The 12,652-nt window shown below is 39.6% G+C and overlaps 1 protein-coding gene across 2 annotated transcripts in view; it reads left to right on the top strand.

Annotated features, from left to right (window-relative positions):
• nrg3a (neuregulin 3a) overlaps positions 1–12,140 on the top strand; it is a 296,751-nt gene extending 284,611 nt beyond the window's left edge. The window contains exons 5-9 of one of the 2 annotated variants that reach the window (XM_088351606.1): positions 174–276; positions 1,295–1,412; positions 2,497–2,579; positions 2,671–2,817; positions 11,082–12,140. In XM_088351606.1, the coding sequence (XP_088207732.1) occupies positions 174–276; positions 1,295–1,412; positions 2,497–2,579; positions 2,671–2,817; positions 11,082–11,538 (908 nt within the window). In that variant the 3' untranslated portion in view covers positions 11,539–12,140. Of the gene's footprint in view, positions 1–173; positions 277–1,294; positions 1,413–2,493; positions 2,580–2,670; positions 2,818–11,081 lie in introns of both variants that reach the window. The other variant, XM_088351605.1, reaches the window with a different exon arrangement.
• The last annotated feature ends 512 nt before the right edge of the window (positions 12,141–12,652 follow it).

Raw genomic sequence — 12,652 nt, 5'->3', positions numbered from 1 at the left:
TGTCAAAATCCCACTCCACCTATTTACAAATATTGTGGATGTGTCTGTTATTGGGTTGTAAATGGTGTCCTACATTGAAAAAAAAGAATATGGGTTTGCATTTTTTGAAAAGAAAAAAAAAAGTGGGACAATGGATGCATACATTTAAATCTGATTTGTGTAACTTTATGCAGAGAGCAAAGAAGTGTACCAGAGGCAGCTGCTGTCAATCACCTCTATTGCCATGGCGATCGGCCTCCTGGGAGCGCTCTGTGTCGCCCTCTACTGCCGAAACAAGTCAGTGTCTTTTGCGTCTCCATGTTTGTGTCTGCTTGCAAGCAGTGTTGGGCGCGTTACTGAAAAAACGGTTATTGGTTACAGTTAATAATTACTTCATTTAAAAGATAACTCAGTTGCCCCCAGGTTTTGACACCGAAAAGTAGCACGTTACTCTGAAATTAAGTGTCTAATTACCGTATAGTGATATAATATAATATGGTGTTCACCAACCTGGTAAAGTGGTGAACCCTTTGTATTTCTTGGCTGGTGCAATCTTGAGAGTTTGCAAACGAACACTTGGCCGAGACAGTCCATATCCGTTTTGTTTCTGGGCTTCAAACTACTCAAAAGTTTCTGTCTAGATATCTGGGTACTGTTTAAGATGTTTTCTTTTTTTCTTCAGGCATTGTGTGGAGCAAAAATAATTTTACAAATAAAAAAAGTAATAGTCATCACACTTTTGTTGTAAATTTTCTGCTGACATTTGAACCAGTGATTTTGATGTTTCTGTATAAACCACTGCGCCTTCCAATGAGCACAACCTTAATTGATCCCCTTGATTTCAGTATTTTATTTTATTTTATAAATGTAAATACGGCTTGGTTGCGGGAGCTATCATCACACTAAACCACGGTTTTGGAACACAGTTTTAAGTGCAACATCCAGCTTTATGTGCAATATCTCAATTGTGTATAGTTTTTATTTTAGAACTGAATACATAATATTAGAGGTGAATACTTTCTTTTTTTATTATATTTAATATTGTATATCTTGCCAACTGGAGTGCAACTCCTATTTCGTTGTAGCAACACAATGATAATAAAGGTGATTCTGATTCTGATATATGGTAGGGAGAATATCTCCATGATGAAAAATAAAATCTGTTCTTAAGTGGGAATCACTGTAACTGTATTCAGTCGAACTTTTGTCGGTCAGTATAAACACCGCCACCCTTCGATAATTATTGAAACCGCCGCTAAGCTCATTCTCATAGGCGAATTGAGGGTTGTGTCTGTGTGTGTTTGTGCTTGTACAGGCGTCGGCGAGAAAAGTTTCAAGCTCACCTGAAAGAAACTCGGAATGTAAAAAACTACTCCGCAAACGTCTTGGACTCCAAAACCCGAAGCGGCAAAGCTGACATTAGAATGCACCAGGTCTCTAAGCCCCATCATCATCCCATTCTTGATTATAATCATCCTCCTCGTTCAGCCTCTTTTTGGTCCCTCCCCATGTAAGGCATAAGATCGGGCCTAAAAAAATACAGCCCAACCCAGCCCAAGTCCGACCAAATAACTTGCAAAGCCGAAGTTTCATGTTTCGCCGCGTGTTCTTTTCCGGAACCAGCCCGAGTATTCGGACTTTGAAAAATAGAGCTGGAGAAAAGCAAAACAGTTGAGGAAATTTATTCCAAAGTCTCAAAATAAAAAGTAAAGCACCTACTCTGGGCCGGTCTGATCAGGACACAGTTCTCACAGTGAAAAGGAGCATCGAAAATTGTTGACCACAGTTTTTATGGGAAAGGGGAGTGGATTTACAAAATGGAACATGAAACTTCAACAGGCAAAGAAGGAACTCACGTCTTATTTATGAGCATTTGGTTAAAACTGGTTTCAGGTGTTTTTTGAAGGTTGAATGATAAGATAAGGGCTGATTTACTAGAAGACCACTGCTGGAAAAGTACTGATATAAAAGGATACAGCAAGTAAATACTTTGTTCAAATATGTGGATGAACATAAGTGCATTTATAACAACCAAACGAGTAATGATATTATTAAAGTAATGCTGTGATGATTAAACCATACATTTAATATAGCCGGAAAACTTATGTTATGGTGAGAACATACTCAGTGACCTATTTTAATAATCTAAGATTTGGCCGTCATTTTGACAGGTTGAAAATTGACCCATAAACCACAGCATAACCCCAAAAATATAGCACGCAATTTTAAGAGAGACGGACGAACAGAAACAAAAAAGAACAATTATGGGTGGATAATATAAATAAAAAATGTCAGAGAGAGAGAAGCCCGGCCCGACCTGAACATAATGATTGACATTTTAGGCCCAATCCGAGCTTAAATTCAAGTCGGGCTCGGACTCAGGCTTAAGATCTTACCCCTACCCCAAGTTCATCCTCCTGGTGGTTTTGTTCAGGCTTCTGCTGCTAAGTAAAATATGTTTGACACAAGATTAATGTCCTCTATTTTTCAAACCTCTTCTTTATTTTCTGCCAGCAGTTTTGTAAACGTCCTCCTGCATGTCATCACAGGGACATGTGTCACTCCGGCTTCATGCTGTCCAGGAACACTCTGAAGCTCGTGTGTGTATACACACACATACACACAAACATACAGATTTCACCAAAAAATATGATCATTTTGGTGTTAAATAATGGTCTTTATGTGACCCAGGGCCGAACAAAAAGACCTGGCAGCTCATTGGTCGGCCGCTGGCAGGACTCCGCCCCTTCCCAGAGGACGTCACAAGGCTTTCGGTCCGGCTTATCAACACCTAAGAGAGGTGGAGCTTACTGAGATGGACGCAAAGTCGCCACACAGGTGAGGAGTGTTCTGTTTTTTATGTAACTCACCTGCATGTCAAGCAATTATGTATAATTTGGGGCAGGGGCTTCTATGAGTCGGATCAGTTATGTTATATGAAGGTGGACGTAGGCGCAGACACATCGGCTGAGTGACAAGTTAGTAAAGGGCAAAGGGAACTAACATCGCACATGGGAGGAAGAGGAGAAAATGATAAACAAAAAACAAGGTCTGGACAAAACCAAAGGCTGGCAAGGTACAAGAAGTCCAGGGTCTTTCAAGAACACGCATAAACAGGTTAAGAAACAAGGAACTTTAAAATGGAAAGCAATGATCTGACAGCTTTTGCTGTTGGCACAGTCATAATATGGAGGGATGACATTCAGGTATGTAGATAAGAGGCAGGTGTAGAGATCCTCCAGTAATCTGCTCCTTGGCGCCCTCTAAAGGACAGCGGCGTGCTGAAACCTGACAAGACCCTTGCTTTGGTAAATAATAAATAGTGATGTGTTGCTACTTTCAAAACTCTAGGCATGTAGTGTATTCAGAAGAGGTCACCAACATGGTGTCCTGGAAACCTGATAGCCGACAACACCTTGGTAGCCTGCGGAGTGGTTCCAAAAAAACTCACCAATGATGGGTCACTGTGATTTTCTAGGAATTTTGAAAAAGGTAACAATGGAAAATGAGTATAAGTGTTATTTTATATTGGTAAACAACGGTTTTCTAAATGGACTAAATAAAAACTACCATGATCTGTCTCTTTACATACCTAAACGTGTATTTATAAAAACTCTGAATATATATTGTTAGATTTTGCCTATTGATTATATTTATATTACCCCAGAATTACATGAAAAATGTTTTTTTAGTTGACTGAGCATATTTTGTCTTATTTTTACAACCTAGTAACAACATAGTAACAGCATGATAATACCTAGATCAGTGTTTCTTAAACTTTTTAAGGCCAAGGTACAACTTGTCTGAAATGTTCAAAAATTAGTTGCCAGGACTTGTTTCATGTTTGTTTCTATTATCACGTTGCCTAAACTGACTGCAGTGCGTTATTTTTATCATTAGTGGTGTGTGCGGCTCAGGAGGTAATACAGTTTGTTTATTCTGGTTAATAATTTTGCTGTAAATCTAAAATGTATTATATTTGAACCAGTTTTTCAAATTTTACTATATTCTTAGCTTTTTTTCCTGCAAAAACTAACAATAAAAAAACTGAAAATCTGAAAACTTTGTCTGTTTCTAGGATTTTTTATTTTTATTTTTGGGGGGTTGTTTTTAGTAAAAAAAAAAAAGGAGAATAATTATTAAACCACCCAAATTTCTTTGAATGTAATATTTTTACTTTATTCGAATTATTTTATTATTCTTACAGTGCAATCTCAAAAGGAGCTTATTATTATTATTATTATTTAGCACATCCTACTTGTAAAAAAATTGCCATTCATTTAAAAACAAAAACAATTTTGATTTAAAATGATTATAAATATATCACCTAACAAACGTGCCTTTTTTTAAATACTCCTGGGTCAAGAAATTTCCATTAGTTTTACACAACTCAAGGCTCACCTAGAGGGAGATGACATGATCCCCTGCAGTTTTGCTGCTGCGAGTACCCCCAAAAACAAAAAGGTATGTATAAAAAAAACAATGAAAAAAAAATTGTGAAGTTTACTCACTTTGAGTCCGAATAGTTGGCCAATCTACCCGGTGCTTTGTAGCACTTGTTTTCAGTATTACTCCACAATACAGTGGCATCTAGTGGCCAAAAGTATAGTGTCCTTTTAAGCGTTTTCATTGAACAAGTGGGTTATTAGATATCCAGTACTACCTCATGAGCTAATAATTGGCATATACAATTTTAAAAATGGTTATCTGTTAATCTGCTTCTATCTACTGACATGGATGAATGTTACAGTAACTTGATCACTGTAAGGGAAAAAGAGATACTGAAAATGCTTTTTCACAAAGATAAATTGAGAGATTTCCTGCGGCACACTAGACAAAGTCTCATAACACTATTAGTTTAAAAAAAAAAAACAGAAACAGTTGACATTACATAAGTGTATATTAAACTGTTAACCCTTTGCACAAAAAGTAACAAGGAAGTAACTTTCAGCTTCAAAGAGGTTGGTGACCCCTGGAATACAGTATTAGTCTGTTAGTCTGTGTGTGATTTCGAGTAGTGTGCATTCGAGTCTGTTCGTGTTACTGCACGGTGTGTGTACATTGTGCCAGAGTGTGTAATGATGCGCTTCCTGAGAGATAAGGGTACGTTAGCCGGGCGCCTCCGAGTCTGGCGGTGCAGTTCGTGGTACGGCGCCTCTCCTTCACACACGCTTTCTATCTGATTGCGCTCGCCGGCATCAGACAATTTTGGTCTGCTGACGTTATCTGGAGAATTAGCCTCTTCCTCCCTTATCCACCGCGTCATCGCCGCAGAGACGTTTCACCGTTTTTGCACCAGCCCGTGATAAGATAAAAGCGGCAAAGGTTTTCTTTAGACGGTCAATGAGCGTCTCTTCACCATGAGGACTCGAGTCAATGTGCGTTTGGATGCAGAGAAATCAGACACTGTACCGTGATGTGATAGGGAAGCTGATAGGGGCAGAATGATGATGGATGGTGAAACAGTGTTTGTAAATGCAGTCCATGCAGTCTTCAACTAAACAAGATTGCCAGTACCAGAACTATTGGGCGGATTATTGAAAAACAGTCATTAGTTACTGTTACTAGTCACTTCATTTTAAAAGTAATTCTGCTAACCAGCCAAATCATTGACACTCAAAAGTAGCTCATCACTCTGAAAGTAACTATCCAACGGTAGTTACAAATTACTGTGTATATTCGCTTTGAAGCAGACCTGCTAAAACTGCTTAAAAATAGGCATGCAATAAAAAGATGAAGAGGAATTGTGAACACCTACTTGTGGAAATAGTAAACCCTTCACATTTCTTGGGGCTTGCAGGCAAACATTTCGAGACACTCCATTACCATTTTGTATCTGGGCTTCAAACCACTCAAAGATCTCATCTCATCTCATTAGCCGTACCGCTTATCCTCATTAGGGTCGCGGTGGGGCTGGAGCCCATCCCAGCCATCTCCGGGCAGTGGGCAGGGGACACCCTGAACTGGTTGCCAGCCAATCGCAGGGCACACAGGGACAGACAACTCGCTCGCTCATTCACACCTAGGGACAATTTGGACCGGCCAATCCACCTGAAATGTATGTCTTTGGAATGTGGGAGGAAACCCACGCAAGCACGGGGAGAACATACAAACTCCGCACAGGTAGGCTGGTAGCTGGATTTGAACCCACACAGGAGGTTCCCAAGACCTTAGAACTGTGCCGCACACGCGCTAACCACTGCGCCTCAAATATCTCCTTCTCTATTTCTGGGTATTGTCCGAGAGATTTTCTTTATTTCCTCCAGGCATAGTGTATTGCAAAAATATTTTTACAAATAAAAAGACAAAACTTCAGCACACTTTTACCTTAATTGCTATGTTCACGTTTGTCCCATTAATCTTGTTATTTCTTTATAAGCCACAGCCCCTTCCCACATGCTTGCATCCATTTGTTATTGGTGACACACAATATAAATTGACCCCCTGATTTCAGCATATCATTTTATAGTTGTAAAGGTAGGGAGAATGAGAAGAAATACATATCTCATTTTCTGTGCTTGAGATGGCACCACCGTAACTGAATTATACTTTGTTGGTAAATCTACAGATGCGCAGCCGTCATAAGTGTTGCTGGCGGACTGAGGGTTATAGGTTACATTGTGAAAGTCAAAAGAACAGTCAATAATCAGAGAATGTTGGAATTCATGATCTGCCTTAATAAGTAGCAGAGTAATGCACTATGTTGCAACCACAGTTTAGTTATAAAAGGTTTATTAATAACGTGTTACGATACTTGTTACAGTGAAAAAAATTGCCTCCCAAGAACGCGTACCTCTGTAATGTGTTAGTCCCAACACTGCTGGCCACGCAGCCCCACAGCAAGATGGAACCACAACCAAATTTAACTTTAGGTAGCAAGTGTTTCCCTTCGAATACTGTGTTATTCTTGCACCAGTTTCATCAGTCTGGTTGAAGTATACTAAAACACATTTGGACAACCCAGCTTCAAGGCAGGTCCTGGTAATCTTGTTAAGGTTGAAGGTCGCATGGATTCAAGTCAGTACCAAAAGATTCTTACAAACAATGTACCAGATTCAGTAATTAAGTTAGGGTTGCAACAGGGATGGATACTTAACAAAACAATGGCCCCAAACACTGCTCAAATTCTGCTAAGGCATTAATGTAGATGTACAAGTACTACATTCTCGAATTACCATCTCAGTCCCCAGACCTAAATATTATTGAAAATCTGTGGTCCCATTTTATGCCATCAAACCTGAAATAACTGGAGATGTTTTGTAAAAAAGACTGGCCAAAACTAATTGCAACTAGAATCCAGACCCACATTGGTAGCTATCAGAAGCATATATAGGCTATATCTGCAAAAAGAGCATACCCATACATAATAACATGATAAAACTTCATTTTAGTATTGCATATATAATTGGTTTCTGCCATTCAGTAACAGAAAGTATTTAACAGCTTCAAAAAGGTTTGTGACCCCTATGCTAGATATTGAAATATTTTTCTGTTGGGGTACCAGAAATGTATACACCTGCATTCTTTTGTTTACATATCACTTAGTTTGTCTGCTATGTGATACATCTAAATCAATTTGCTGATCCGAAGAACCAATATTTATAAAGGAAAATCTTAAAAATGATCAGGGGTGCAATGTTTTTCTTTTTGTTTTTTATATTGTATGTGCATTCAGATTTCAGTTTATGCTTGTTGCTATGCCAGGATCCACTTCCCAATTTTGTAGATTGCTATCCCAATACAATTGGCACAGGGATGAGCGCCACCAGGCTGTATTTGCCCAAAACACACCACAGGAAATGTTGCCCCTACGACCGAGTGGTTAAGGGATTCAACCACCCCGATATCAGCGATCCAGCTCAACGACGAAAATGCCCAACAATTGTGCATTTAAATGACTATTTTAGTTCTGTCAACGTTAAAGTTTAAATCGGCTTAAGTCGGCTCTTAGGCAAAAACAAGAATTGATCAAGGAGCAAGGAGTTTAGGATTAGGGAAAAATAAATGAAGTATAGATCAATAAACTAGCGCTGCCATTTACTTGAGTTAAAGCAAGTTAAACTCATTTCAAATCTTTAAAGTACATTTCGAGCTGCGTTGAAGCATTAACTTTAATGCCACTAGTATATTTAAACAGATCGATACTTTTATTCTTCTCTCCCTGATCCTCATTCGATCGATACTAATTGATCCTTGATGAAATTGTCTGCACAATGCTCCACTCTCAGTCTTTTGTGCCCCAATTATCACTCCTCGATCCTGAACCCGTGCTCCTCGATCATTCCGCTTTAAAGAGTTCTCAGTTCACATAAAATTTATGCGGTGTGACACTTGCTCGGTGTTTCGCAAAGATCATTTATTTCCACTGTACTCAATCGCTGCTCTTTTATCCTTTGTGTTCACTCCTGGATCATGAAATCTCGGCATTTGCTCCTCAACCCTTTGTCCACAATTCTCTCTCCTATCTTCTTTTATATATCGTTTTATTTCCTGTACCCGCTGTGTCAATCTTTACCCTAATTTCCCCCCCATTAATTCACTTTGCAGAATAGTAACCCCTTGTTTTTTACCGAGGTTGTTTTCCAAAGACAACCCGTGATAGGCAAAATCAGTGAAGTATAAACCTTTATTTATGTATTTATGTATTAAATACTGAATTACTTATTGAAACTTAAGAAGAAACCCTATTTTATTTGGTTAACAAATAAAATTACGCTACTAACAGTTTTGTTTTGTTCTCTACAAATAAAAATCTCATCTCATCTCATTAGCTGCACCGCTTATCCTCAGTAGGGTCGCGGGGGTGCTGGAGCCCATCCCAGCAATCATCGGGCAGTGGGCAGGGGACACCAATCGCAGGGCACACAGGGATAGACAACTCTCTCGCTCATTCACACCTAGGGACAATTTGGACCGGCCAATCCACCTGAAATGCATGTCTTTGGAATGTGGGAGGAAACCGGAGTGCCCGGAGGAAACCCACGCAAGCACGGAAAGAACATACAAACTCCGCACAGGAAGTCTGGAGATGGATTTTAACCCACGCAGGAGGTTCCCAAGACATGAACTGTGCCACACATGCGCTAACGACTGCGCCGCCGTGCTGCCCTAAGACAAATATGTAAAGTAAAAATGTTAGGCACAGGGATGTCAAAATCAGTTTGGCTCTGGGGCCGAATCCCAACTTTTTGTTCCCAGACGGGCAGGATTAGTAAAAGAATGTCAACCCCAAATTTTTAGCTTCATTTTTCATTAATATGTTTTATCATTCAGCCTCCATGAGTTGCCTACCCTACATATCATAATCACAGACAACCCAATTATAATCCAAAAAGTGGGGGAAAAAATGTTCATGTTTAGTATTGGATGTGTTAACTGAATGCGGTTTTACAGCTTAACCAACTCACCACACTTTCCAACCTAAGATTGCCCTCTAGCGGCTGGAGAGCGTAGAGGTTGAATTTATGTAAAAAATGTTGACTTTTAATGGAAACAACCTAGAGACTCGCTTCTTCTTTTGATATACTCTGCAGTCAAAATTATTAAAATGGGATGATTAAGTAAAAATTTTCACTTCACAACTGCTATTTAAGGTCAACAAAAACATAGTGCCAGAAAACATCCAAAAATTATTCAGTCGTAAAGAGGGAAATTATAACTTAAGGGGCTGTAGTAAATTCAAAATCCCAAAGGTGAGAACTTCCAGGAAAAGTATGTTTGTGTCTGAGTGTGGAGTCAAACTTTGGAACAATTTACAAGACGAGATCAAACAATGTCCAACTATTCACGTGTTCAAATTTAAATACAAAAAAACATTACTGGCAGAATACAGAGATGAAGAAAATGGGGTATGAGTGATACGAGAGTTTGGAAATACTGCGTTTACAACTATAGTTATCGTTATTGTTACTATTGTTATATCATAACTGTTATTATTGCTATTGTTGTTATTATCATTGGTGTAACAATGATATTTAGTGACTAGTAGCATTATAATGTTAATAGATGGGTACTACTATGATTAGTGTATAAAATATGTGACTATTGTTATTATTATAATTATTGATATCTGACCTATTTATATGCATGAGATTGTGTTATATTTAGTCACAAAAGAGGAACTATCTATAAAATGTAATCAATAGGGAAGATGAAGGGGTAGGGAAAATAAGCGTCTGGTTCTTACAACCCCTTTTCGAACATGTTGTTAACATTATTTTTGTTGTTGAGTCATTGTTTTTGTCATGTTTTTAGTTTATGATGTTCGGATTCATTCATTCATTCATTCATTCATTCATTCATTCAAATGTCGACAGGTCCGATTAAATCATACAACAGGCCTGGTCCGCTGATTCTCAGGCCATCATGTTGCTTTAGCATGTCGAGCAGGCCAACTTTGTCAGCGTTAAAAGCATCTTTCTCTGGCTTTTGGGCCTGCCTTCAGATGCTTTTGTCCTTTTCGAAGTGTTTTATTCAAATTCAAAAAGATTTATGCACCAAACGACCCACAGCCCTGTTCCTGTCAGGAGCCCGATGGTTACTGAGCACTGACTCAGACTGCAACGTTATTGACGCACCGGGAGGTATGGGGCGGGACGACTGTTGAGCTAATCAGAATGCAGAACATAATGCACGATGAATACACCATAGACACGTTCAGCACATTACAGACACTTTATAACACTACAGACACTTTAAACTGGACCATACTTGGACTATTCTTGCACTACAGTCAATTGTGTTTTATCTTATTTTTATCGTATTGACTTAACTTAATCTTCTATTTTCATCCTTTTGATATCGGAAATATTCTTTGATGTATACATGTATATAGTTTCTTAGATTTATTAAGCTGGCAACTGTGTGGACAGCAAAGGAAGAATTTCATTGTGCAGGGAATCGTGGTTCTTTACTGTGCATATGACGATAAACACTTTGAATCTTGAATCATGAAAATCTGCAGAGTAGCGAAACAGCGCTATATCTAGGAATTACTGTATTCTCGATTCCTAGCTTTGAGCTGCTTCCATTGAACATAAAATGTTCCTCATTCTTTGATTCTCACCCCTGTGTGCTTTCTCTTTTCTTATTCATCCTTTTAGTTGCATCCAAAAGGAAGACACTGACCAGCCTCAACCAAGACCTCAATCCCCAGTAAATATGCAATCCGCTGTCACAGTTTACTCACATCCCGACGACGGTCCTCAAAGCCTGACCTGTTCCTTGGCCTCCATCCCCATTGTACCATCCGTCCGGGCTCGCCACGAAGTCGAGGTTTCCTGTATGCAAACCACAGTGATGTCATCAAACACCGGCGAATACTCCACGGTGCCGTGTCCACGGCAGGATGACGGTCAGAAAGCGGCACAGATTCTGCTGAATGAGGCGCAACAGAACCTGCTAGCCTTGGCACGCCGAAAGCCGGATTTAAGCGGCGGCGCATCGGGTGGTGGCCCGATGCTAGGGCAGGTCAGAGAAACTGTTTGCTTCCTTAACCTTTACATGGGTGGAATCGGTGAAACCACGCACACTCAGTTACTAAAAGAGCCGGACCAATGAACTGGCAGAAAAGGATCCTGAGAAAAAACATCATCACGCAATTCTGGATGAGCACAAAATGGACGCAAGGGAGCAGGAAAAATGAACTAATTTCTTTACGAAACACGAAGAAAAAGATACCAAATAGCCCGTCGCTCTATGGTGGTTTTCACTGTAAAAAGAATATATGAATATATATAAATATGATATATGGATATAAATATATGGAATTCCAAAAGTGACCAAGTGGAAGAACTAAGGACAGGAATGATGTTCGTCTTTTTGTTCTTCTTCGTTTTGTAAGACCAACGACGTCATGATCGCCTTTTGCTCGGCGTTGCCGAAGGTGAGGACAGCTTTATAGCTGAGAATCACGGCGCCGTGTGTGTGTGATGGCGTTATGAGTTCGCCAGTGTGTTTGTGCCCTCCGACGGGTTTTACAAGTTGCCAATGAGCAAGCTGACGTGCACAAGGACAATGAGGAGGGAAGGACACAAGGAGAGAAAGAAGCACATTTCCGATTGTTTCTCATTTGATTTTTCCATTTGACGAGCGGCGCCACCTGCTGGGTTGGCTGTTTGGCTGTTGAAACAAGAAATAAATGTCTCTATGTTGTATCCTTACTGCGACGTGCTGTTTTTGTGTCCATTGGCTAAAGACAATTCGAGTCAATTCATTTGTATAACCCTTAATCCTAGAGTAATGCTTCACAAAGAAAACAATTAATAGATCCTACAGCGCTGTTTTCAGCCATTCAGAACGCGAGGGAGACGACAGCCAGGCCCCTATTTGTATCACACACAATGCATAGCGTGATATCGGCTTCAACATCTCAACGTGCATAGGATCGATAGAAACCAAAACAAAGTTATTTGTTCTACAGTAAGTGTTTTATCTTTATTTTGTTACTGTTGGGTCGGTTATTTGTCAGTTAGAGAAGTTTGTAAGTTACTGCGGCCATTTTACTTGCACTTTCTTTGAGTATATCACTGCGCCCTTGTTAGTATACCTTTTTAGCATATATTCCCCGCCAGAGACTGGAAATGGATGAAGATGGCACCACTCGTTTGGGGAATTTGATGTGCTGAGTCACTCGTTTGTATATCCTCTATATCCCATTATATCTCACAAATCT

This window comes from Urocampus carinirostris, chromosome 13 (assembly GCF_059441175.1).
Source record: "Urocampus carinirostris isolate Australia breed hairy pipefish chromosome 13, RoL_Ucar_1.0, whole genome shotgun sequence".
Classification (NCBI taxonomy): Eukaryota; Metazoa; Chordata; class Actinopteri; order Syngnathiformes; family Syngnathidae; genus Urocampus; species Urocampus carinirostris.
Note: the sequence above shows the minus strand (reverse complement) of the source record. Positions and strands in the feature narration are given on the sequence as shown.